This window comes from Scyliorhinus torazame, chromosome 9 (genome assembly GCF_047496885.1).
Source record: "Scyliorhinus torazame isolate Kashiwa2021f chromosome 9, sScyTor2.1, whole genome shotgun sequence".
NCBI lineage: Eukaryota > Metazoa > Chordata > Chondrichthyes > Carcharhiniformes > Scyliorhinidae > Scyliorhinus > Scyliorhinus torazame.
Genome location: NC_092715.1, coordinates 119,155,401 through 119,177,953, shown reverse-complemented (window position 1 = coordinate 119,177,953; position 22,553 = coordinate 119,155,401). Strand labels below are relative to the sequence as shown.

The following is a 22,553-nucleotide window of genomic DNA, read 5'->3' as shown; positions in this document are numbered from 1 at the left end:
CGACATTTAGATTTCCCCCTCAAATGGTAATGGCTTCTGTTTAATTGTCTTCAATACAGAGAAGGAAGACTGGCTGTCTATTAGTTTGACAGCCCATACATCTTGTTTATGTCAATGGCTTATAATGAGAAATGCTCGAGTTGTAGTAGCTGTTGATTAATTTGTTGCTACAATTTGAGTTGGTAAGTATGAAGGTCACAACATCGAAACGTTCAGAAAATCCCTCTTCACATCAATCAGAACTGAATGATTGCTGGGTTAGAGAGCAGTGAAGATTGAAATAAATGGTTGACAATTACAAGCTCCAGGTCAGGAGCACCCAATCTTAAATGACCGTCTTTTCTTTGTGAAAGATTATTTTTGCATCTGTGACAAAGTGTGGTATGGGAAGTGCAGTGGGCCATCTCGTAGGCTACATGTACATTTCATGTACTAAAACATTGTGGATATAATCGATGTCTGATGGTGAACCTTTTGTCTAACAAAGACTACAAGTTCCAGCGTGCAAGCTGGTGTTCGGGAGCGCGCACGCTTTGGATGAAGGGACGGCGGCGTTTCCTCGGTTACCGGAGCCCAAACCCCGGTGTCGGTCACAGAAACCGGCGGCCCGGTAAACGGAGCCAAGCGTCACGGTGGCAGCTAAAGGAATAGGGGGATCGGTAAGCAACCGGTTGCAGAGAGGAAAGGAATAGACCATGGCTGGAAACATGTGAAAAGTGAGGAGAGAGGAGCTGTGTAACCCAGAGAGAGTGAGAGCTTGGAGAGAGAAAGAGGAGCTGAGAGAGAAAGAGGAGCTGAGAGAGAGAGGAGGTTGGAGAGAGAGAAAGAGGAGCTGAGAGGAGGTTGGAGAGAGAGAGACAGAGGAGCTTGGAGAGAGAGAGGAGCTGAGAGAGAAAGAGGAGCTTGGAGAGAGAGAGGAGCTGAGAGAGAGAGGTAGGAACTGAGGGAGAAAGAGGAGCAGAGAGAAAGAGGAGCTGAGAGAGGAGCCGCTGGGAGAGACGGGGGGGGGGGGGGGGTTCTGAGAGAGGGATCTGAGAGAAGGTTTTGCGAGACAGAGAGGGATCTGAGGGAGCGAGAGTGGGGGTTTTGGAGAGAGGGATTTGAGAGAGGGTTCTGAGAGAGGGAGGGTACTACAATGAGAGAGAGATCAGGGAGTAGTCCGAGAGAGAGGGATCTGAGAGAGAGGGAAGAATTTAGAAGACAGTTTTGAGAAAAAAAAAGGGTGAGCTTAGATAGAGAGAGGGATAGAGGGGCGAGAGAGGAGAGATTGGAGAGATTGCGAGGAGTATAAAGAGAGAGGGAGAGGCGATTAGGGAGAGAGGGACGGTGTAAACCAGAGTGAAGGTATGTGATCTGGAGAAGACAGCGAGCTTCCCCTTCACCAGAAGCCTGACCAGGCTCCTCGCTGGTTTTGGCGGCACTCCCCCGGGGATGATGTCTGCTCCTTCTCCCACTGTGGCTGGTTTAACGCCGCATTTCGGTTGAAGCGGGAGGTGAGGTCCGTGTGAACAATGTAACTTTGTGTCCGGCTGTTTGGGGACAGAAAGACGGCGCATCCTTTACTGTTATTGAGCTTGTGTGTCAGGGAGAGCTTTGCGAGGGGAGCGACCAACACAAGTTAGTGGCTAACGTCTCACAATCGTGCTTTTTAATCAGATATTTCAAACAGCCTGTAACATGTGGCGTTTCTAACTGAGGGAGAAATACATTTCGCTGTTTTCACTTGAGCAAATGTAGTTGATTCTTTACCATTATGAAGTGAGCCAATACGGTACTTCAAACTCATTGCCACACACCTAGAAAGGCAATGTTATTTATTTTGGTTCCTTAATAATATTTACGAAAGCCCAATCGTACTATACGTGCAATATGTCAAGTGTGGTATCATTTAATTACGGGCGTTATTGTTCCTCTTCCAGATTGCACCTTGAAGACCCAGCTCGCCGGGGTTGTCTGATCGACGGAATTGTTTCACTTTATTTCCAGGATATAACCGTTTATATTCCCGATCTTACGGCGATTTCATCAGAAGTGATGGGATTCCAGAGGTGACACGTTACTGGCTTTCCTCTCGCTCTATGATTTAACTGGACTTCAAACTCATCGTTTTACACCGAAACTGGGCTGAGTTATTTGACTTCACGCCTGGTTGGATCTTCTCCAAGCTCCAATGCAGCGATGGGCTGCTTCTGCGCTGCACAGGAAGAATTTTACTGCGAGGTTTTGCTTTTAGACGAGACCAAACTCACCCTAACTACCCAACAACAAGGAATAAAAGTAAGTTGATTCTAGTCCAGCCATCGAGTCGGCTAATGGTATGTTTCAAAAAGCAAACAGAAAATGCTGGAAAAAGTCAGCAAGTCTGGCAGCATCTCTAGTGAGAGAAACAAGAGCGAATGTTTCCAGCAATTATGACTCTTCGGAGTTAAAGAGAGGGAGAACTGTGATGGATTTTATACAGGGTGAGATCTTCCAGCTGTTCACACTCCAGCCGGATCTGCTAGTCCCACCGACAGCGCACCCTCACTGCGTGTTTCCCAGCAGCCTGGGGTGGATTCAATTGGAAATCCCATGGACAGAGGCCGGACCAGAAGATTCTGGGCTGGATTCTCCACACTCCGACGCCAAATTCGCGCCCAGCGCCGGGACGGAGAATCCATTTCCTCGCACGGAATTGGGACCGGCACCGGTTCCCCGATTCTGGCGTGCTGCATTTCACCTACCTGCAGCCTTTGCTGGAGGCCTGCTCCGCCCCAACCGGCTGAAGTCCCAACGGTGTGGATCGAATGTGGTCCTGCGGGTCGGGATACTCGCATTGCGGCTGTGGACTCAGTCTGTGGCCGCCCTGATCGGGGGCAGGCCGATCTGAGGGAAAGGGGGGGCCTGATACGCGGCCAGGCAAAATTTGGGCGGGTGGTCACGGCCGGACACGCGGCCGATTGGGGGGTCTATTTTTAAAGACCAGGGGCGAAATTCTCCAGTGTCGGCGCGATGTCCACCGACTGGCGCCCAAAACGGCGCAAATCAGTTGGGCATCGCGCCGCCCCAAAGGTGCGGAATGCTCCGCATCTTGGGGGGCCGAGCCCCAACCTTAAGGGGCTAGGTCTGCGCAGGACCAATTTCCACCCCGCCAGCTGGCGGAAAAGGCCTTTGGTGCCCAGCCAGCTGGCGCGGAAATGACATCTCCGGGCGGCGCATGCACGGGAGCGTTTGCGGCCGCTGACGGCATTCCCGCGCATGCGCAGTGGAGGGAGTCTCTTCCACCTCCGCCATGGTGGAGACTGTGGCGAAGGGGGAAGGAAAAGAGTGCCACCACGACACAGGCCCGCCCGCGGATCGGTGGGCCCCGATCGCGGGCCAGGCCACTGTGCGGGCAACCCCCGGGGCCTGATCGCCCCACGCCCCCCGCAGGACCCTGGAGCCCACCCGCGCCGCCTTGTCCCGCCGGTAAGGTAGGTGGTTTAATCTACGCCGGTGGGACAGGCATTTTAGCAGCGGGACTTCGGCCCATCCGGGCCAGAGAATCGCGGGGGGGGGGGGGGGGGGGGCCCGCCAACCGGCGCGGCACGATTCCCGCCCCCGCTGAATATCCAGTGATCCAGTGCCGTCGAATTCGGCAACCGCCGGGGGCGGGATTCGCGCCAGCCCCCGGCGATGGGTCGGAGAATCTCGCCCCAGATCCGAGGTCTGAGTCCGCCATGGAGCATGGCACGGCCGCTGGAGGCCGCTGTCGTGCGCAAGCGCGGCCTCCGGCCCAGAGGTGTGGTGGCCTGCATCTGCAGCAAAAGCTGCTAGTTTTACACCGCGTCCCTGCCAGCCCCCTGCGGGGCTAGGAATATGTGGCCCTTTCACGCCAGTTTTTCATAGAATTATAGAATTTACAATGCAGAAGGAGGCCATTCAGCCCATTGAGTCTGCACGGCTCTTGGAAAGAGCACCCTACCCAAGGTCCACACCACCACCCTATCCCCATAACGCAGTAACCCCACCCAATACTAAGGACAATTTTGGACACTAAGGGCAATTTATCATGGTCAATCCACCTAACCTGCACATCTTTGGACTGTGGGAGGAAACCGGAGCACCCGGAGGAAACCCACACACACACGGGGAGGATGTGCAGACTCCGCGCAGACAGTGACCCAAGCCGCAATCGAACCTGGGACCCTGGAGCTGTGAAGCAATTGTGCTATCCACAATGCTACCGTGCTGCCCTACAATGCTACCGTGCTGCCCTACAATGCTACCGTGCTGCCGCAGTTTTTCTGGCGTAAAAGTCCACAGTTTTTACAACGGCGTGGGGACACAGTCCCAAAAACAGAGAATCCAGCCCCCTGCCTCCCGCCACCAAGAAACACGCTGCGGGGGAGACCAGAGAATCTCACCCGCTGTTTAAGAGGAGGTGGAGCAAAGAAGAGGGTCAGGGACAGGTGGGAGCTTTCGGAGAGATTGGACAGAAGTGTTATGGGATACTGGACAAAGGGAGTGTTAATGGTGGTGTTAAAGACTCAGAAAGGTGCTGATATTGGTATAAGTAAGATAGCAGAATGTGCCAACTGTAGAACAAGGGTCAGTACTCTCTGCGGGCAATAATTAAGAACAAGTGACAGATATTCCTGTGGGAGAGGGGGTTCTGCGTTGGGACAAAAAAATTATTAGAAAGAGGGTCAAGAGGAGCTAGTTCATGGTCTGAGGTTGTTGAACTTAATGTTACGCTCAGAAGGCTGCAAACCTGTCAAATTGGAAGATGAGGTGCTGCTCCTCCAGTTTACATTGAGCTTCACTGGAACATTGCAGCAGGCGAATTCAAAACCCCAGTTATTTAGTGAAAGAATAAAACCACAAGATTCCACACTTTAAAAGAGAATAATTTTTACTATACCAGAGCCAACCAAAGCAAACACTAAATACTATCTTGGGTAAGCACCTATATTTTAAAACCTAATCATGAATTCATAGAATCATAGAATTATAGAATTTACAGTGCCTATTGAGTCTGCACCGGTCCTTGGAAAATGCACCCCATTTAAGCCCACAACCCACCAACCCCACCAAACCCTTATGGACACTAAGGGCAATTTAGCACAGCCAATCCACCTAATCTGCACATCTTTGGGCAAGGAAATTATGGTCAATAATAAACAATATATTATACATTTAATGACAGACACAACTAAGATCGATTTTACTAATTGGCTTTAAAGTCAGCAGATATGTAATCAGTCTTCAGTCACAAAGTCCTTCAAATCTCTGTCTTTCTGACAAAGAATTTCAATTCCTCTTCACCGTAGGTTTAGCCTGATTTCCAGGGCACAATGCATAACCAACCCTAGTTCCTCTGGTATAGTCTTCACTAAAAATGGCACATGCCTGCAGAACCTCCTCAACTCTGCTTATGATTGCCTGGATGGAGTAGTTTAAAAAAATTATACATTCAGGGGATGTGGGCATCGCTGGCTAGGCTAGCATTTATTGCCCATTTCTAATTGCCATTGAGAAGGTGGCGGTGAGTTGCCTACTTGACCTGCTGCAGTCACGGTGGTGTAAGTACACCCATTGTCCCTCCATCAATGCACAGCAACTGTATATTTTCAGCTATTGGACCTAGTCTCTGTCTTCAGCCTCCTTGGCTCTGTATGGTTTCAACTAGTTTGTTTCCCCAGAAGTTTTGGTTTCCAAACTTCGTTTCAGTCTTTGACCCTTCTAATTTCTAAGGAAATTGTATTCTTTCTTAGTTTCAGTTTTCAGTTTCCTTTTTCACTTAGAGTCTGTCTTCAGAAATACAAGCTTTGAAATCGCCCCCTACCTCGCACCGATTCCCAAAGCCTTTCTACTATTTACAGGGCACAGGTTAGGAGTGTGAAGGCGTATTCTCCACTTGCCTGGATGAATGCAGCTCCCATCACCACTCAAGAAGCTCAACACTATCCAAGGCAAAGCACCCCTCTTGATTGGCACACCTTCTATCACCTTAGATATTCACTCCCTTCACTGTTAGTATGCAGTGGTTGCAATGTGTATCACAAAATGGATGGCAACAATTCGCCAAGGCATCTTCAACAGTATTTCGTAAATCTGTGACCACCAACGCCAAGAAGGAAGAGAGCAGCAGGCATACAGAACACCACCACCTGCAAGTTCCTCTCCAAGCCTCACATCATCCTGACTTGGAAATATATCAACCTTCCTTCAGCGTTACTGTGGGCACTCCCTAGTTTGGAGTACTTTCACCACATGGGCTGCAGCAGTTCAATAAGATGACGCAACCCCACCTTGTCATGGCCAATTAGGGTTGGGCAACAAATAGTTGGGCCTTGTCAGCGATTCCCATGTTCCATGAATGAATAAATAATAAAACAGGATTTGATGGAGGTGATCAAAATAATGAAAGATTTAGACAGAGTAACAAAGTAAAGCTGTTTCTAGCAGCAAATGTGCTGATAACTAAGGAGCATAAGTGTAAGATGTTTTGGCACAAGAACCAAAGACGACATGGGGAAAATTTTTATTATGTAATGAATGGTTAAGATGTGGAATGCACTGCCTGATAGGGTGATGGATACTGTGGCCATCTAAAATGAGATTGCATAGTTGCTGTTAAAAGTGAAAATGGAAAAAGGAGAGGAAATTATAGGGATATGGCAAAAGAGTGGGGACTGAGACTTACTGAATGACCTTAGTTGCTGTTTTCTATGCAGTGATTGTATATCCTATGATTGTATATCATCATACTCCTGGTATTGGGGAAATAAGGCTGAACTTTCTACTCTGATGTACTTTCAAAAGGGAAACTATTTTTACTGCATCCAGGTGCTTTCACCTGAAATCGACCAGACTTTAAGGACTATCCGCTCGAAGTAAAAGTGGCAATTATTTCACAAAGCCAATTTAATTCTCCAATAGTTTTTTTGTGCAGTTTGGAGTTTGTAGCATTTTGAGGTTCACGTTATGGGTGAAATGCGAAGATGCAGAATTCCAATTTGTGTTCTGAATGAAGACATAATATGGTTTAAAACAGATGGATGGGGAAAGACTGGTCCATTAGGACTATCCAACGGCCATGTTGTAACTAAGCGCCTTAACCCTGCTTTGGCATAAAAATTACATTGAATTATCAGACATTTGCATTATAGCCTGTAATAATATTTCAGAACAAGTGCTAAAGTGAAGATGTTGATTTCATATAATGTGCAATTTTATAGTGCTTGTAAATTAGTCATCTATTCATTTATAAAGCCACATTGGAATTCACATTAAGGTTTTGAAACCACTAATTGATTCCTAAAATCCTTTGTTGTGTTCAAGTATTTTTAATGCCCGCCATTCATTCTGCCATTTGATGATTGTCACCAGTTTGGCATCTATAGGAATACAAATGCTGATCAGTTTTAATATATGAAGGAAATCACTTAGAATTAGATCTTCCAGGCAGAGCACTAAGCTTTTGGCTGCTTACATACAGTTGAAATATGCAATGTAAATTTTAGTATAACTCTCGGTTCATTGTGTGACCATAGTTATTTCTGCTGTAAGGACAAGCTGAAATCTGAAACAAACATTTGCTCGAGGGAACTGGGACAGCAGCTGCAATTAGTGAGCTTCTATTCAGATGGGGAGTGGCAATTTTAAATACCTACCTGGAGAGCTGCTCAATCTCGCTTGTTTCCCAAGCTGCGCTAAACCCCTGCAGCTTAAGTAACATTTGGAGCCAAGTTTTAAAACAATTTTTAAAAAAGCACGTTAACATTTCCGAAGGACATCAATTACAGCAGTAAGCACCTACCCACATCCAATTATTAAATCTGACTTCAGCCTAGATTTCCTGCCAGATCCAATGGGATTAGAGAGAGGGAGGAATTGAAGGAAATCTGTATTAGTTGGGGAAATTGCTGGGATTGAAGATTGCTAAATCCCCAGGGCCTGATAATCTACATCCAAGAGCACTTAAGGAAGTTTCCCTAGAAATAGTGGATGCATTGGTGGTCATCTTCCAAAATTCTATAGACTCTGGAACAGTTCCTACAGATTGGAGGGTAGCTCATGTAACCCCATTACTTTAAAAGGGAGGTAGAGAAAAAAAACAGGAAATGATAGAACAGTCAGCCTGATGTTTTTTTCCAAATGGCAGGCAGTGATTAGTGGGGTACCGCAGGGATCAGTGCTAGAACCCAGCTATTCACAATATATATTAATAATTTAGATGCGGGAACTAAATGTGCTATTTCCAGATTTGTAGATGATACAAAGCTGGGTGGAGCGATAGGATCCAGAGATGCTTGAGTGTAATTTTGACAAGTCGAGTGGGCAAGTGCATGTCAGATTCAGTATAATGTGGATAAGTGTGAGGTTATCCACTTTGTTGGAAAAAAAGGAAGGCAGATTATTATCGGAATAGCTGTAGATTGAGAGAGGGGAATGTGCCACGAAAGCTGGGTGTCCTTGTACATCAATCGCTGAAGGTAAGCATGCAGGTGCCGCAGGCGGTAAAGAATCCAAATGGTATGTTGGCCTTCAAAGCAAAAGGATTAGAGTACAGGAGCAGGATGTCTTGCTGCAACTGTACTAGGCCTTGGTGAGGCCACACCTGGAATTGTTTGTGAAGTTTTGGTCTGCTTATCTAAGGAAGGATGTTCTTGCTATGGAGGGATGCAGTGAAGGTTTACCAGACTGATTCCTGGATGGCAGAACTGACGTATGAGGAGAGATTAAGTCGGTTAGGATTGTATTTGCTGGAGTTCAGAAGAATGAGGGGGTTTCTCATAAAACCTATAGAATTCTAACAGGACTAGACAGGGTAGTTGCAGGAAGGATGTTCCCGATGGTGGCGGTGTCTAGAACCAGGGGTCACAGTCTAAGAATATGGGGTAAACCATTTAGGACTGGATGAGGAGAACTTTCTTTACCTGGAGAGTGGTAAGCCTGTGGAATTCACTACCACAGAAAGCAGTTAATGCGAAAACATTGTATGTTTTCAAGAAGGAGTTAGATATAGCTCTTGGGGCTAAAGGGATCAAAGAATATGGGGGGAAAACAGGAACATGTTATTGAGTTGGATGATCAGCCATGATCATACTGAATGTCAGAGCAGGCTCAAAGGGCTCCTGCTGCTCCTATTTTTGATATTTCTAATTGTGCCTGTGTTAAATCCAGAAATGGGCTTGTTAGAGCCAAGTATGTTGTGCTCCACCATTAAAAATCATGTATTCATACCCACCTGCTCCAACATATCTGTACTCGAGGGTTAAACGTTTCCCCAATGTGTCTAGGTTTTAGATAGAGTGCTCATAGAATCATGGACTGGGGAAGAAAGCCATTTGGCCCACCGTGCCTCTTTGGAAGAATATCCAATTCATCCCACACATCTGATCTTTCCCATAAGAAGCACTTTTTCCTTTAATTATCCAATTACTATTTGAATGTTACATTGACTCTGCTTTCACCATTCCCTCAGACTGTATATTTCAGATTGTAACAATTTGCTGCCTAAAAACATTCTCCGCACCTCATTCTCCTCACCTCCCTTTTGGTTCTTCTCTAAAATTATCTTAAATCAGTGGCCTCTGGTTACCAATGGAAACAGGTTCTCCTCCTATATACTCAAAATCTTCCTTTAACCGTCCCTACTCTAAAGAGCACAATCCAACCATTTCTCATATTGTCACACAACTGAAGTCCTTTACCCTGGTATTGTTCTAATAAATTGCCTTTACGCCCTCTTAAAGTTCCTGACATCCTTCTTAAAATGTGCTTATTTGAATTGGACGCAGTAATCTAGCTGAAGTCTAACCGGTGGCTCTGTTTATCTGTACAGATTGTGTTCCTGTTTTTAAAAAACTTGCATTTATATAGTACCTTTCATGACCACCAGAAGTCTCAAAGCACCTAACAACCAAATGAAAAACTTTTGAAGTGTAGTTACTGTTGTAACACTCTGGCCAATTTGTTGTGCCACCTTCAAAGATTTGTGAATGGATTCCCAGGTCTCTCTGTTCCTCCACCCCCTCTAAAAATTGCAAGATACCTTGTGAGGTTTTACACATTTAGCAAACCAGAGTTTTGTGAAGAATAGAACGTGTGGACTTTTAAAAGGCGTGACTCAACTGGAATGAATATTGGAAAGTCTTGATGTGTTGAGTTGGGGATACTCAGACATCCTGGTACTCCCTGCTTTGTTGTGGCATTAACACTGTAAAGGAAAATAAATATAAAGGAATTCATTAAACTGTGCCCGAAACCAATAAGCGTCTTATAACTGTTGATTTGCTTGAATAAATTAATTTTGCCTTGATGATAATCAATCTATACAGAACCATTTCATTGTATTTCTAGCTTTGACAATGCAAAATATATGAAACAAAGGCACACTGTTGCAACATATCAACATAGTAATTTGATATGCCATAAGACTGTTATCTTTCACCTTTCTAGAAGTTAATTTTTGTGGTACCAGAGGCTGTTTCAGCATTGTTCATATCTGACATGAAGGAATACCTGCCTCTAACTTGAAAGATTAATTGTGGTTTCGAATACAATGTGAGCACAATCCCCCGTAGAACAAAAACTATTCCCCCCCCTTATGCTTTCAGTATTAAAACTGTTGTAAATGGTTATCTTGTTGGATATTCGTTTAGCTTTCATCTCGACGGCGACAATTTTTATGTTTTGTGGGAAATACTGACTTGTTTCAGGCTCCGACAGCAAACAAGTCCTTCTCTGTTCTTTGTTTTGCCAGCAGTCATTTTGACCTTTTATTCTAAACTTTTATGACTTCTGCCTGTCATCTTCTATGTTCTGTAGTAGTGCTGTTCGACTGAACATGTTCCCTTGCTTCATTGATCTGGAGCAGGACTGTGCCTGCTTTTCTTTAAAAAGCCAATAGGAAGAATAATGTTAACTTTATTTTTAATGACATGGGAACAGATGGGCTTACTGCCTATCTCCTGACTATGTAGCTATGTACTCTAACATGTACGAAGAAAAATAGTTACAATAAATTTTCATGTTTATTTTTGCATTTTTGATTATGCCTAAGGGGTTCCTTTTGTTCTCAATGTACATCTTTACACGACAGCCAATTGTTACTAAAAATCAAACGTAAACAACTTTGATTTCTAATTATTGAAGTGTAAAAACTTTGTGCCTCTCCTAAAATATCAACTGCTCATAGTCCTGCTGAGTAATGTACCATTGTCATGTCAGTTGGGTTGGTTGTATTGTATTTAACTTTTTTTGAGTTCAGGATCTTATTCATAGTTGTTCAATAGTGCAGCAGGTTAATAGTGAATAGGTGTATTATATATACTATAAGGGCCCGTCCTGTTGTTTCCCTTATTTCCTATTTATTTTACTTTGTTGTTTTGGTCCATGAATCTTTAACGGATACATATATTTAAGTCGAGGAGGGCAAGTGAGGAATTCAAAAGTTACAAAATAGTACACTGTACTTTGAAGATTTAGATTTTGAACAGAAGAACTCAGACTTTATGGCACCCAGAGATTGGAGGGATTTGGTTTGATTAGTTGGTTGGTGGCCAGTGGATTGGCCAGGGCCCATATTCCGCCTGGCAACAGGCAGTGATTGAGTCCTGCCAGGCAGAGCTTTTTCAGAGAACCCATCAGGGGCTGGTTTAGCACAGGGCTAAATCACTGTCTTTGAAAGCAGACCAAGGCAGGCCAGCAGCACGGTTCAATTCCCGTACCAGCCTCCCCGAACAGGCGCCGGAATGTGGCGACTAGGGGCTTTTCACAGTAATTTCATTTGAAGCCTACTTGTGACAATAAGCGATTTTCATTTAATTTAATTTCAGAAAGCTCCTAGATGCTGAGAGGCGAGGCTGTGTGTTGCTCTCGCTCTCTGGCTTTCTCTTGCTGTTTCTGAGTCTGCAGAGAAGTCTCTAGACCCTGATGAATCTACAGTTAAAACATTACAGACTGAAAGCAAAGGCATCTAATTGGAGGCTTAGACTGAAGAAAAATCCAACTGGAAGATGTCCACCTGAAACGGAGACTTCTATCCTTTTACTTTTAGTATTATTTTACACCTCTCTTTCCGCTCTGTGTTTGTCTGTCCCATGTGTGTGCGAAGGGTGGGATGAGGACATTAGAAATTATATAATAGTTAAACAGTTAGATTTGTTGCCTATTTATTAATCAAAGCTAATTGTGTTTTCATTTACAAACCTGGTGCCTTGAGCTGTTGGGCAGCCAAAGACGAAATAAGTTTTTTAAAAATTAGGAGTTAATTTCAACTGTGTTGCTACTCCGAGTCAAGAGGGGCGGGAATTGGCTGCACACCAGTCCAGGGTGTTGTAACAATACAAGGAATGTTCTAGGTTTTACCCCTAATTTGTTGTGTGATTAATTTAACGTGGACTAAAAGCACACAATTAGATTCAGCACCCCTGGTTTAGGAAAGGTATTACAGATTTTGGGCCTGTACTATATTTCTTCCCCCGAAACAGACCCAATAACTTTGACAATCAGGAGTTTACCATTACTGCCTAATATCTAATCAGTGGCATGACCCAGCACCATAGTAATGACATTCCTTCTGTGTACTAGATACTGCAATCTTACACCTGCTGCACATAGGTTTTATTCTACTTCACAAAAGGAGGACTGATCAGTGTTCTAATGATACAAGGATGATTTCACTCTAATCCTCTCAGTGGACTAAATTCAGTTTACAGAATAGTAAATCCTCTGAAGCTCGTTAACTGTAATCTTCTGAAGAGAGGTGCCCACCACCATAGCCATTTCCTTTTAAATAGAGGCAGACTGAGCATGTAATGTAGCTAGATGGCAAACCGCATCAGATCTCTGACCCTCCTCCAGTTCTCCATGTCAGGGAATGGCCTGTTGAACTATCAAGCAAATATGTGGTTTCTAAGGAAGCTAGCTTGCTCACTCATGTTCACCCTTCTGCTGCACGCAAATATGTTTGACTGTGACCGAATGTAGGCTTATCTTTCAAATTAATTCCATTTTGTCATCTTTGTGGGGACTATCAAGTATTGTGTTATGGGCGAGGCGTTTTCAGAACCTCAAAATGTATCATGGAGTTCAACTAACCTCTCCCTTTAATGGATTTGTTCCTTTTCTGGGCACGCGGCTTTTTCCCTAGGTGTGAGATTACAATTATGGACCCGTGGGTTTTTAAACACAAAACACTGTTTATTCCATGAACTCAACTTAACATCTTAAATAAACATTGGATCTCTTGACACCCCTTACTTCAAAGATAACTCAGAAAATATTGCAACAGTAAATAACTCCTTAAAATGTTCCTTCAAACTTCCAAGAGACTTAACACCTTTAAATAGTATCACATCAGGTTAAAGGATATATATTTTTTCTGTAGAATGGCAGAGATATATTAGCTTGGGTGACTTCAGCTCCAGCACCTTGCTTTCTTCATGCAGTTCTCTGGAAACCCACAGACACACCACGCTGCTTTCTCAAACCTGGCTTTCTCCCTTCAAGCAGATCACAGCAAAACAGAACTTCTCAGGCTGCTGTCTCAAACTGGCTTTCTACTTTTAAACTGCTCTCAGCAAAATCAGCCAGGCACTTTTCAAATTGCAAAACCCCAACTGGAAAATGGCTGAACTGAGCTGAGCTCCACCCACTCTATGACATCACTGTTTTCTTCAAGGTACATTGCTTAAACATCCATGTCTTAAAAGTACCCTCACATGATAATTGGTTCTGATTGGCTCAGTTAAGTTTGGTCAGCAGCAGGTTTTCTTTTTTCTGCCAGTCCAGAGGGACCCTATGCTTTCCCTCTTTATGGGCCCCTACATCTCACCCTGCCCCCCCGGTGATGTGGCGGCCCCCTCCAATAATGTTATACATTAACAAGTATTGGCCGTTTCTGAGACTAAATGTTGACGCCAACGGAGAATCTGTGGGCTTCTACGACAGAAAAACCGGTGTGGCACCTGGACCGATTCCGCTACCATTGAGGGGCTAGCACTGGTGCCGCGTGGAAAACACTGAATTCCACTGACAAATGGTGCGGGATACGCCAGGTCCATGATCGACACTCGGGAGGCTGACAAGCTGCAATTGCACAAACGCAGTACACTCCCTACATACACTTATCTCAGCCAAAAAGATGGCACTGGTTGTGCTGGAACAGGGGGGGTGCCCTTGGAGGACACCTATATGACCTGTGGCTCTAAGGTCAAAGTGGGCAGTTAGCGGTCTGCGCAGCTGCATGGTTGTCTTGCCAGCTCCGTGTCCGTTCACCCTGATACCTCCTGGCCACCACCCACTACACCCCCAAGCCCTGGCAGAAGCCCCCTGGCCAGTGGCACAACTGTCAGCACACTATGAATATGTTGGACACTTTCCGTACCCCCTCTCTCGCCCTCACCAGCTGCCATGCCAGTTTCACGGTTTTTAAGTGAATCGCACCGTCGGAAACATGGCACATCGGAGGCAGAGAATTGTGGAGGCCTCGGAGAATACCGGGTCGGGCCCGCTAATAATATGCAAACGGTGCCGATTGTACGTGCAGAATGAAACGCATTGATGCCGTTTACGAGGTGATGGAGAATCACGATTTGGTGTCAAATGGGCACCTGCTGTGATTTTGGCATCGGAATCGATTCTCCGGCGAATCGCCCTTCCCGATTTCGGCGTAGGCCAACAGAGAATCCCGCCCATGATCTTTCAATCATATTTGTGTTGAATTGTGGCTGAATATTTTGCTGAGGGCATGTAGTTCATGTTAATAGTTATGCTGCTCTTCTCCAGCTCCAGTGGTTGCTGAAAGTCAGAAATTATGTGAAAGACATTGTGGAATTTGTGGGAGCAGCCAAGTCTGTGAATGTTCAACCGATAAAAGGAGTTTTTTTAAAAGCTGGGGAAGTCCTTATGATTGCTCAAAGTCCAAGTGGTGAATCAGCCTTCTAATGAGCTTTGAGCATGGCAGTAATTTAATAGCCCTCCTCTGGTTGAAAGACTCCTTCACAAGATAGTAAAAGAAAACTGTGAATTATCCTGGCCTCTCTCGTGACCTGGGAAAGGCTGCTTTGTTGAATATTTGATTTTTCAGTCCTCTTTTGTGTTTCTCTCGCCCCTTAATTATTTATTGTTAATGTATCTTGGCATTTCCAATTTTAATTTGGATAATTTTATTGAATTATGGTGGTTTAGAAACATAGAAAATACGAGCAGGAGGAGGCCATTCAGCCCTTCAAACCGGCTCCGCCATTCATTATGATCATGGCTGATCATCCAACTCAGCAGCCTAATCCTGCCTACCCCGCCCTTGCCATATCTTTGACCCCTTCACCCCAGGTACTCTTACTGCGTCTTGAAAACGTTCAGGGTGGGATTCTCAATTCTAGAAACTAAGTGTTGATGCTGGGACTGAATCAGTGGACTTGTCTGACAACTAAACTGGCGCCGTTCGATAAGCACTTCATGATCCGTTAATGGGCTAGCACCGGCGCCACGTGCAACTCAATCGGTTCCAATGAAAAACGGTGTCCGATTCCCCGGGGCCGGGATTGCCACTCGAGAGGTTGACAAGCTGCAGCCGCATATTAGTACCCCACTCGCCCCTCACACTCATCCCAGCCAACAAGATGGCAGTTTAGAGTGTGGCATCCCGTTTTGCAGATGTAGAGCTGGAGACCCTGCTGGGTGCCATGTAGGCGAGGCAGGCCACCCCGTTCCCCAGCGTGAGAAGGAGGCTGCCACCTGCCGACATACACCATGGGCCCCACCAGCAGGACCGGACAGGAGTGGAGGAAGAAGTTGCACAAACTTCTCAGGGCGGCCCAGGTGAGTAACCAGCACCGTGCTCCTGGCACCAACCCCCATCCCACACACCTGTAACCCACGCACCTGGAGGTTGACCGAATCCCACCCGTCGACAGTGAGCACGCCTCCCACCCTGCACCACATGCCAGCACCCATACGTCCCGCCTTGGCCGGGTGCCATGTTCACAAAGGCCACCAGCTGCCCACCCACTGGGCTGCCCACGTCTGACTGGAAGAAGGTGCCGCATAATGGCAGAGAGAGAGAGAGAAGACCGGAGGGGGACCGCCGGACCTGTGGCCCCTCACTGTTATGGAGCAGCGGGCTGTTTGGTGGGCCTGGAGAGATGGCAGTCGCCGAGGCGGAGGTCGGCAGCAGGGTGCCAAGTGAGCCCCTGCTAATTTACAGTGCCCCTATGGCAGACATGGCACTATGCCCTCAACATCCCACCTCCCCTCACTAGCCCCTCACCACCTCCACACCACCCCACCACCACAACCTGCGATCCAATCATGCGTCATGTCTTGTGCCTTGCAGGATCACCTGCCGATTAGGTGGTCCCTTCTGAAGTTCACCGCCCCAAGTGGATTCCAGCAAGGAGTCAGCAACGGATAGCAAAGGGAGCCCCCAAATGCCAGCCTGAGACACCCGGAGCACCAGTCCGGACATGACTGCCTTTCCGTTGAAGCTGTCCCCAAGACCCTCCACCTTCCCAGAGACACTCACCTCGGTTAAGCATGTTAGTAATGAGGCTCCTGTGGCACTATCTAGTATGCACCACACATGCAGCGGTACATCAGGTCGTAGGAATCTCTGAGGGGACGACGGTTGGAGGGTGGCCCAACCCCAGGGACTAACTGCTGTCCAGGCAGGTCTCAGGCTTCTGGACAGGGTGGTCCCATCAATAATGGAGATGCAGACACAGTGCCGGGGACTACATGAGGGGCTGTCAGCAACCATCCAGTCCTGGGTACTGGAGGTGTCCCTAGCTTCCCACATGGAGCAACAGGAGAAAACCATGGCTTTGATCTCTCCTGCCATGACTAACTCCTTTAAATTAAACCTTTGGAAGTTTCTTGATATCAAATTATACCCAATTCTATAGGGTCCTTCTTTCATAGTCCTCATTACTACCAATTATAGCCCTTGAAAAATGAAAAAATGAAAATCGCTTATTGTCACAAGTAGGCTTCAAATGAAGTTACTGTGAAAAGCCCCTAGTCGCCACATTCCGGCGCCTGTTCGGGGAGACTGGTACGGGAATTGAACCATGCTGCTGGCCTGCCTTGGTCTGCTTTCAAAGCCAGCGATTTAGCCCTGTGCTAAACAGCCCCTATAATCCTTACAGATTATAAACCACAAAAAGTATTTTAAAACTTCTCCAACCTTACCTACTACTTGCCAACCAGCTCGCTCCCTTGTAACCTCAACTGCTGTAACAGGGCAAAACCACTCACTCAAGATTTTAAAAGTTACAAAGCAAGGAGAAAAAAAACCCAAAACCACCCACTCTGTACCGAATTCCCACTCTGTTTTAAATTCCCGATACCCACGCTCACTCTGGCTGGGTCTCACTCAGGAAGTATTCTCTCCCCTGCTCGTGCACAAAGCGCATTCCCTCATTATTTTTCATAATGGGCCTCTTTTACTTACTGATTTAGGTTTTTTAGTTTTTAAACTATATTTTTTTCTACTTGGTTCTGAAAGAACTTACCTCTTACAGGGATTCAGTTCCAGAAAGCTAATATCCTCTGTTAAATGTCCAAGGATCCATTCTTTATGCTTAACCTCAACAATATGTGGTGACAGGTTATTTAATTACCGGGAGCCTTGAAACCAGCTTCAGTTGTTGTTCATAAACAGTATATTTATTGATTATTTAGATTTGACTAATAACAATGTAATTACATCAGTATTTACACACAGATGAGGCAAGTACAAGAAATAAAAATAAAAGGGATCAATGATAATACACCATACAGAATAAAATGTGAACTGGGAATTAACATAACCTGAAAACATATGTATAGGTTTCTTTCCGCTATTCGCCCTGATCCACTATTTATGTGTGGCTCCCTGGTATTAAAACATATCGGAGCTTGTTTGCGGTCACCCAGGTGTTCTCTTCTAGTTGTTGCTTTGGACATCCTTCCTGGATTTTTCTTCCCTCTCTGATGCTCTTTTGATCCTCCAGCCTTTCCCCCCTGGTTCTGGGTTGTTTCCTCCCCTTCTGCTTCTCTGATTCTTTTGCCTACCCTCCCCCCCCACCCTCGCCTCTCTCTACTTTTCCTTCTTTGTCTGTTTCAGTCTCCTCCCCCCCATTCTGGAAGTGCTCTTCTGATCCTTTGATGCTGAATTTTATTTCTTCCAATTTGAAGAACTCGGTGAGGTCGGACAGCCAGTCCACGGCCTTGGGTAGCACTGCTGATCTCCGGCCGAGCAGGAATATTTGGTGGGCGATCGGGGAGGCAAAGGCTAGGGCGTCTGCCCCTCTCCCGTAAAGAGTTCTGGCTGTTCTCATACCCCGAAGACCGCCACTTTTGGGCACAGCTCAACCCTCACCCCCACAACCTTGGACATGGCCTCAAAAAAGGCAGTCCGGTACCCGACAAGTTTAGGACATGACCGGAACATGTGGGCGCGGTTGGCGTGGCCTCCCCGGTAATGTTCGCATTTGTCCTCCACCACCGGGAAGAACCCACTGATGCGTGTTATTGTCAAGTGCGCCCTGTGCACTATCTTTAGCTGCACTAGGCTCAGCTCTGTGTATGAGGAGGGAGGCTTGTCCTGTGCAGTGCCTCGATCCAGTGTCCAACCCCCTATTTCCTCCCTTCCATTTCCCCCTTGCCTTGTCCGGTGGTGACCTTGTTTCCTCCAGTAGTCATCCATCCATATTTTTTTTTTTCCATTTCATTTCATACATGTCGGTGCAGTTACCGTCCCCTAGTTCCGTGTTATACGTTTTAGTTGCTGTGAAATGAAGAGTCTAAAGTTCTTGTTCCTTTTCACCAAACACCATTTATTTCACTACCACAGCCTCTGCTCAAAACTCTTAACAACACACCACCTGACAGAGGCCACCTGAAGCCCCTTTACATATCAGTGTCAATTAATGGATACTTAACATAAATGAGACAACTAATTGCATTGTCTCTTAACCCATTACTTAACCGTCTCCCCTTCCTTGGAGAAAAAAAATAATTAGGTGAAAACAAAATTTCAAGAAACTCAAAAACGCACATTTTTTTTGTTTGGACGAGAAAGAAAAAAAAAGTCACAGAAACAAGCGCCCTTCATTAACAATAGCCTAAAGTTTCTGTGAACTCACCCCTCTTTTCGTAAAACAGTCTGACAGTTGATAGCTCCTGTCGACCTATTTAATTTTTGTTATTTCCCCTCTGTCCAACATCTGCTTCAAACTTGCGATGTCTATCCGTAACCTCTTTTCATTGACACTTTTTGTAGAGTGCACATTTTCCCACAGGGATTTATTGTCAATGTGACAGTCAATAGGTATATTATCCAAATCCCCTAATCCCAGAATTTCTGTCAATATCATACTTATATAAAAAGCCATATTCACCGCCTCTACAAGGCTTAACGTCTCAGCAGCCAAAGTGCTTTTTACCACTCTCCTTATTTTCTTTGTTTCCCACACAGGTGGGCAACATTTACCATTGTTCCCCAAAAGGAAAATTATAAAACCTCCTGCGCCTGAAACCCCATCACATAAATTTGCGTTGGACGCAACACTATAAACTATGAGTTTCAAGTGCTTAAGGTCACCTAAAACCGGGAACTTCAAAACACACTCCTGCATTTTTAGTTTGGCCAACGCTTTATTTGCTCTTATTATGTCTTCCACTTTGGGATCATTCATTTTTGTACTCAACTCTAAGACATCAAAACTCACGTCCGGTCTAGTCTGTCTACCTAACCAGTTCAGTTGCCCAATTAAACTTCGCAGTTGCTCTTTTTCTATCTTTGAAACCATTGCGTCTTTTTGTGAAACTCGGCCACGACTAATTGCTATTGGGGTGATGCTTTCCAAATAAGATTGCTGACGTAAAGCTGCCCCTAGCTTAGTCTGTCCAATTTCCAGTCCAATATATTTAAATGCACCGGAAGCCTGACTTCCAACCCTGAATTCTTTCCTCAGACCAGAGATTACAATAGCTTCAAATTCACTAGTCCCACCCCACAAAAAATCATCGACATGCATCATAAAAATGCCAGAAAGATTTCCTTTATATTGCCAGTAAAACATTGCAGGGTCTGCTTTCAACTGGCAACAGCCTAACTTTAACAAAACTGACCATACCGAAAAATACCAGACTCTAGATGCATCATTTAATCCATGTACACATTTGTTCAACTTCCAGAGTACCCCTTCTGTGTTAGCTGCTTCTTTAGGAGGACAGAGAAAAATGTCTCTCTGGAGCTGATGCCCCTGCAAAAAGGCAGCTTTTATATCTATAGATTTGCATTCCCATGCCTTTGTGGCTAATAGAGCCAAGAAGATCTTTAAAATAACCTTTCCTGCTGTCGGTGAATCTACCCTTAAATCTTGATCTTCTAAGTTTTCTTCAAATCCCCTTGCCACGAGTCTGGCCTTTGCCTTATAAGTTCCATCCGGAAGAACCTTTTCTGTGCAAATCCATCTGTGGGATAGAGCTCTTTGTCCCCTATCTGGTACTTCTGTGTATACCCCAAATTCACTCCAACTATGCAATTCGTGCTGTTTAGCTTCTTTAATAACTTTTTCATCTAATTTATTTGAAGCCACCAAAATCACACATTCATGTGGGCTTCTACTCCTATTAGTATTCGTAGTCTTACTCATGTTCCGAGACCTTGACAAACAACGCCCCCTCTCCCGCCTGGTATCTGGTTCTGTACTGCTACTGCTTGATCTTTCCCTTCTGTGTGGGATGTCCTTTCAATAGTTCTCGACCTTTTCCTGCAGACCTGTTCACTATCCAATGTACTATCTGAACTGGCACTGCGTTTCTGTGCCCTCCATTTTTGAACTTCGTTTTCCCAATCCATTGTCTTGACTCCTTCCCCTGAATGCTGTACATTCAACCAATGTTTATACTTTCCAGTGGCCTTACCTGCTCTACTAATAACAGTTGCATCCTTCCATTGACTAGACCCTTCAGGCAAGTATGTCACTTTTGTACCAACTTTTGGCAGTTGCCCTTTCGGAAAAATGGCCTGTTTTAATTCACCAGAAGTGTTGTGTTCCTCCACAGAAACCCTGTCTATATCAGTTAATTGGTCCTCATAGTTCTGTAACACATGCATACCAGATGACTCTGGTTCCTCGTCATGTCAGTCTAAATTTGAAAATTTGTAATCTGTACCCATTATCCTTGATTTCATAGAATTTACAGTGCAGAAGGAGGCCATTCGGCCCATCGAGTCTGCACCGGCTCTTGGAAAGAGCACCCTTCCCAAGGTCAACACCTCCACCCTATCCCCATAACCCAGTAACCCCACCCAACACTAAGGGCAATTTTGGACACTAAGGGCAATTTATCATGGCCAATCCACCTAACCTGCACATCTTTGGACTGTGGGAGGAAACCGGAGCACCCGGAGGAAACCCACGCAGACACAGGGAGGATGTGCAGACTCCGCACAGACAGTGACCCAAGCTGGAATCGAACCTGGGACCCTAGAGCTGTGAAGCAATTGTGCTATCCACAATGCTACCGTGCTGCCCATGATGAATGGACCCTAACAGTTTGATTACCATGTTGCAAAATAATTGTTTTGCCATCTATGCCTATGATCTTTCCTGGGCCTTTCCATTCATTAGAATTGTCTCTCTTATAGTATACCATGTCTCCTTGCTGAAAAACGGCATCTGATGGCCGTATGTTATGTCTTAAAGCTCTGCGAATTCTTTCAGAGACTTCTGCTTCCAAAAAAGCTTTTCTACTGCTATGTAATGCATTTAAATGTTCAGCAAAACCAGAGCTAATTGTAGTCCCCTCCCAAGCTGGAGGCTGGTCATCCAAAATGGATGGAATTTTAGGGTTTCTACCAAACACTAATTGATAAGGACTATAGCCCCCAACCATCTGCAATGAATTCTTTGCATGTACTGCCCATGCTAAAGCTGAATTTAGCCTACAATTTGGTCGATCTGCCAAAATCTTCCGAAGCATGTCATCGATGACAGCATGATTTCTTTCACAGACACCATTACTAAATGGACTTTCTGCAGCCATATTCATAACTCTGATATTCATGTTTTCACACATATCCCTAAACTCATCATTAGAAAATTCTCCCCCATTGCCCGTAAGGAATTTTGCCAGTGGACCCATTCCTGTCCCTATCCATTTTTCCACGATTTGATCCAGAATTACTCTCTTTTCTTTACCTCGTACAATCGTTGATTGACTAAATCTGGTTGCTAAATCTACAAAATGCTAAATAAATATATTATTTGCCTTATCCCAGATCTTAAGGTCCATGGCCACAATGTCGTTAAAATCCCTCGCCAAAGGTAGGGATACTATCGGTCGTGCTGGTGTCCTTCTGTACTTCCTACAAACTTCACAGCGGTCACTAACCTGTTCTATCAGTTTAGTATAGTCGTCATCCCTTACACCTGCATCCTTTCATAAATTGTTCAGCCTCCGAGGAGACGGATGTGCAAATTGCCTATGCAGTTTTAATACCACAAGCTTTTTATTAGCTAAAGTCCCATTTTCAACTGCCATTAACACATAACTAACCACTCTACTTGAAAAATTATTTGTCAGTA

General features: G+C 45.2%; 1 protein-coding gene across 6 annotated transcripts in view; it reads left to right on the top strand.

Annotated features, from left to right (window-relative positions):
- Nucleotides 1-512: 512 nt before the first annotated feature.
- Nucleotides 513-22,553, top strand: part of epb41l4a (erythrocyte membrane protein band 4.1 like 4A) — a 323,866-nt gene continuing 301,825 nt past the window's right edge. For 2 of the 6 annotated variants that reach the window (XR_011949090.1, XM_072516431.1), the window contains exons 1-2: nucleotides 513-659; nucleotides 1,920-2,277. Coding sequence is in view for 5 of the 6 variants with exons in the window: in XM_072516431.1 (XP_072372532.1) it covers nucleotides 2,179-2,277 (99 nt within the window). In the remaining variant the exon portion in view is untranslated. The other 4 variants (XM_072516433.1, XM_072516434.1, XM_072516432.1 and 1 more) reach the window with 4 other exon arrangements.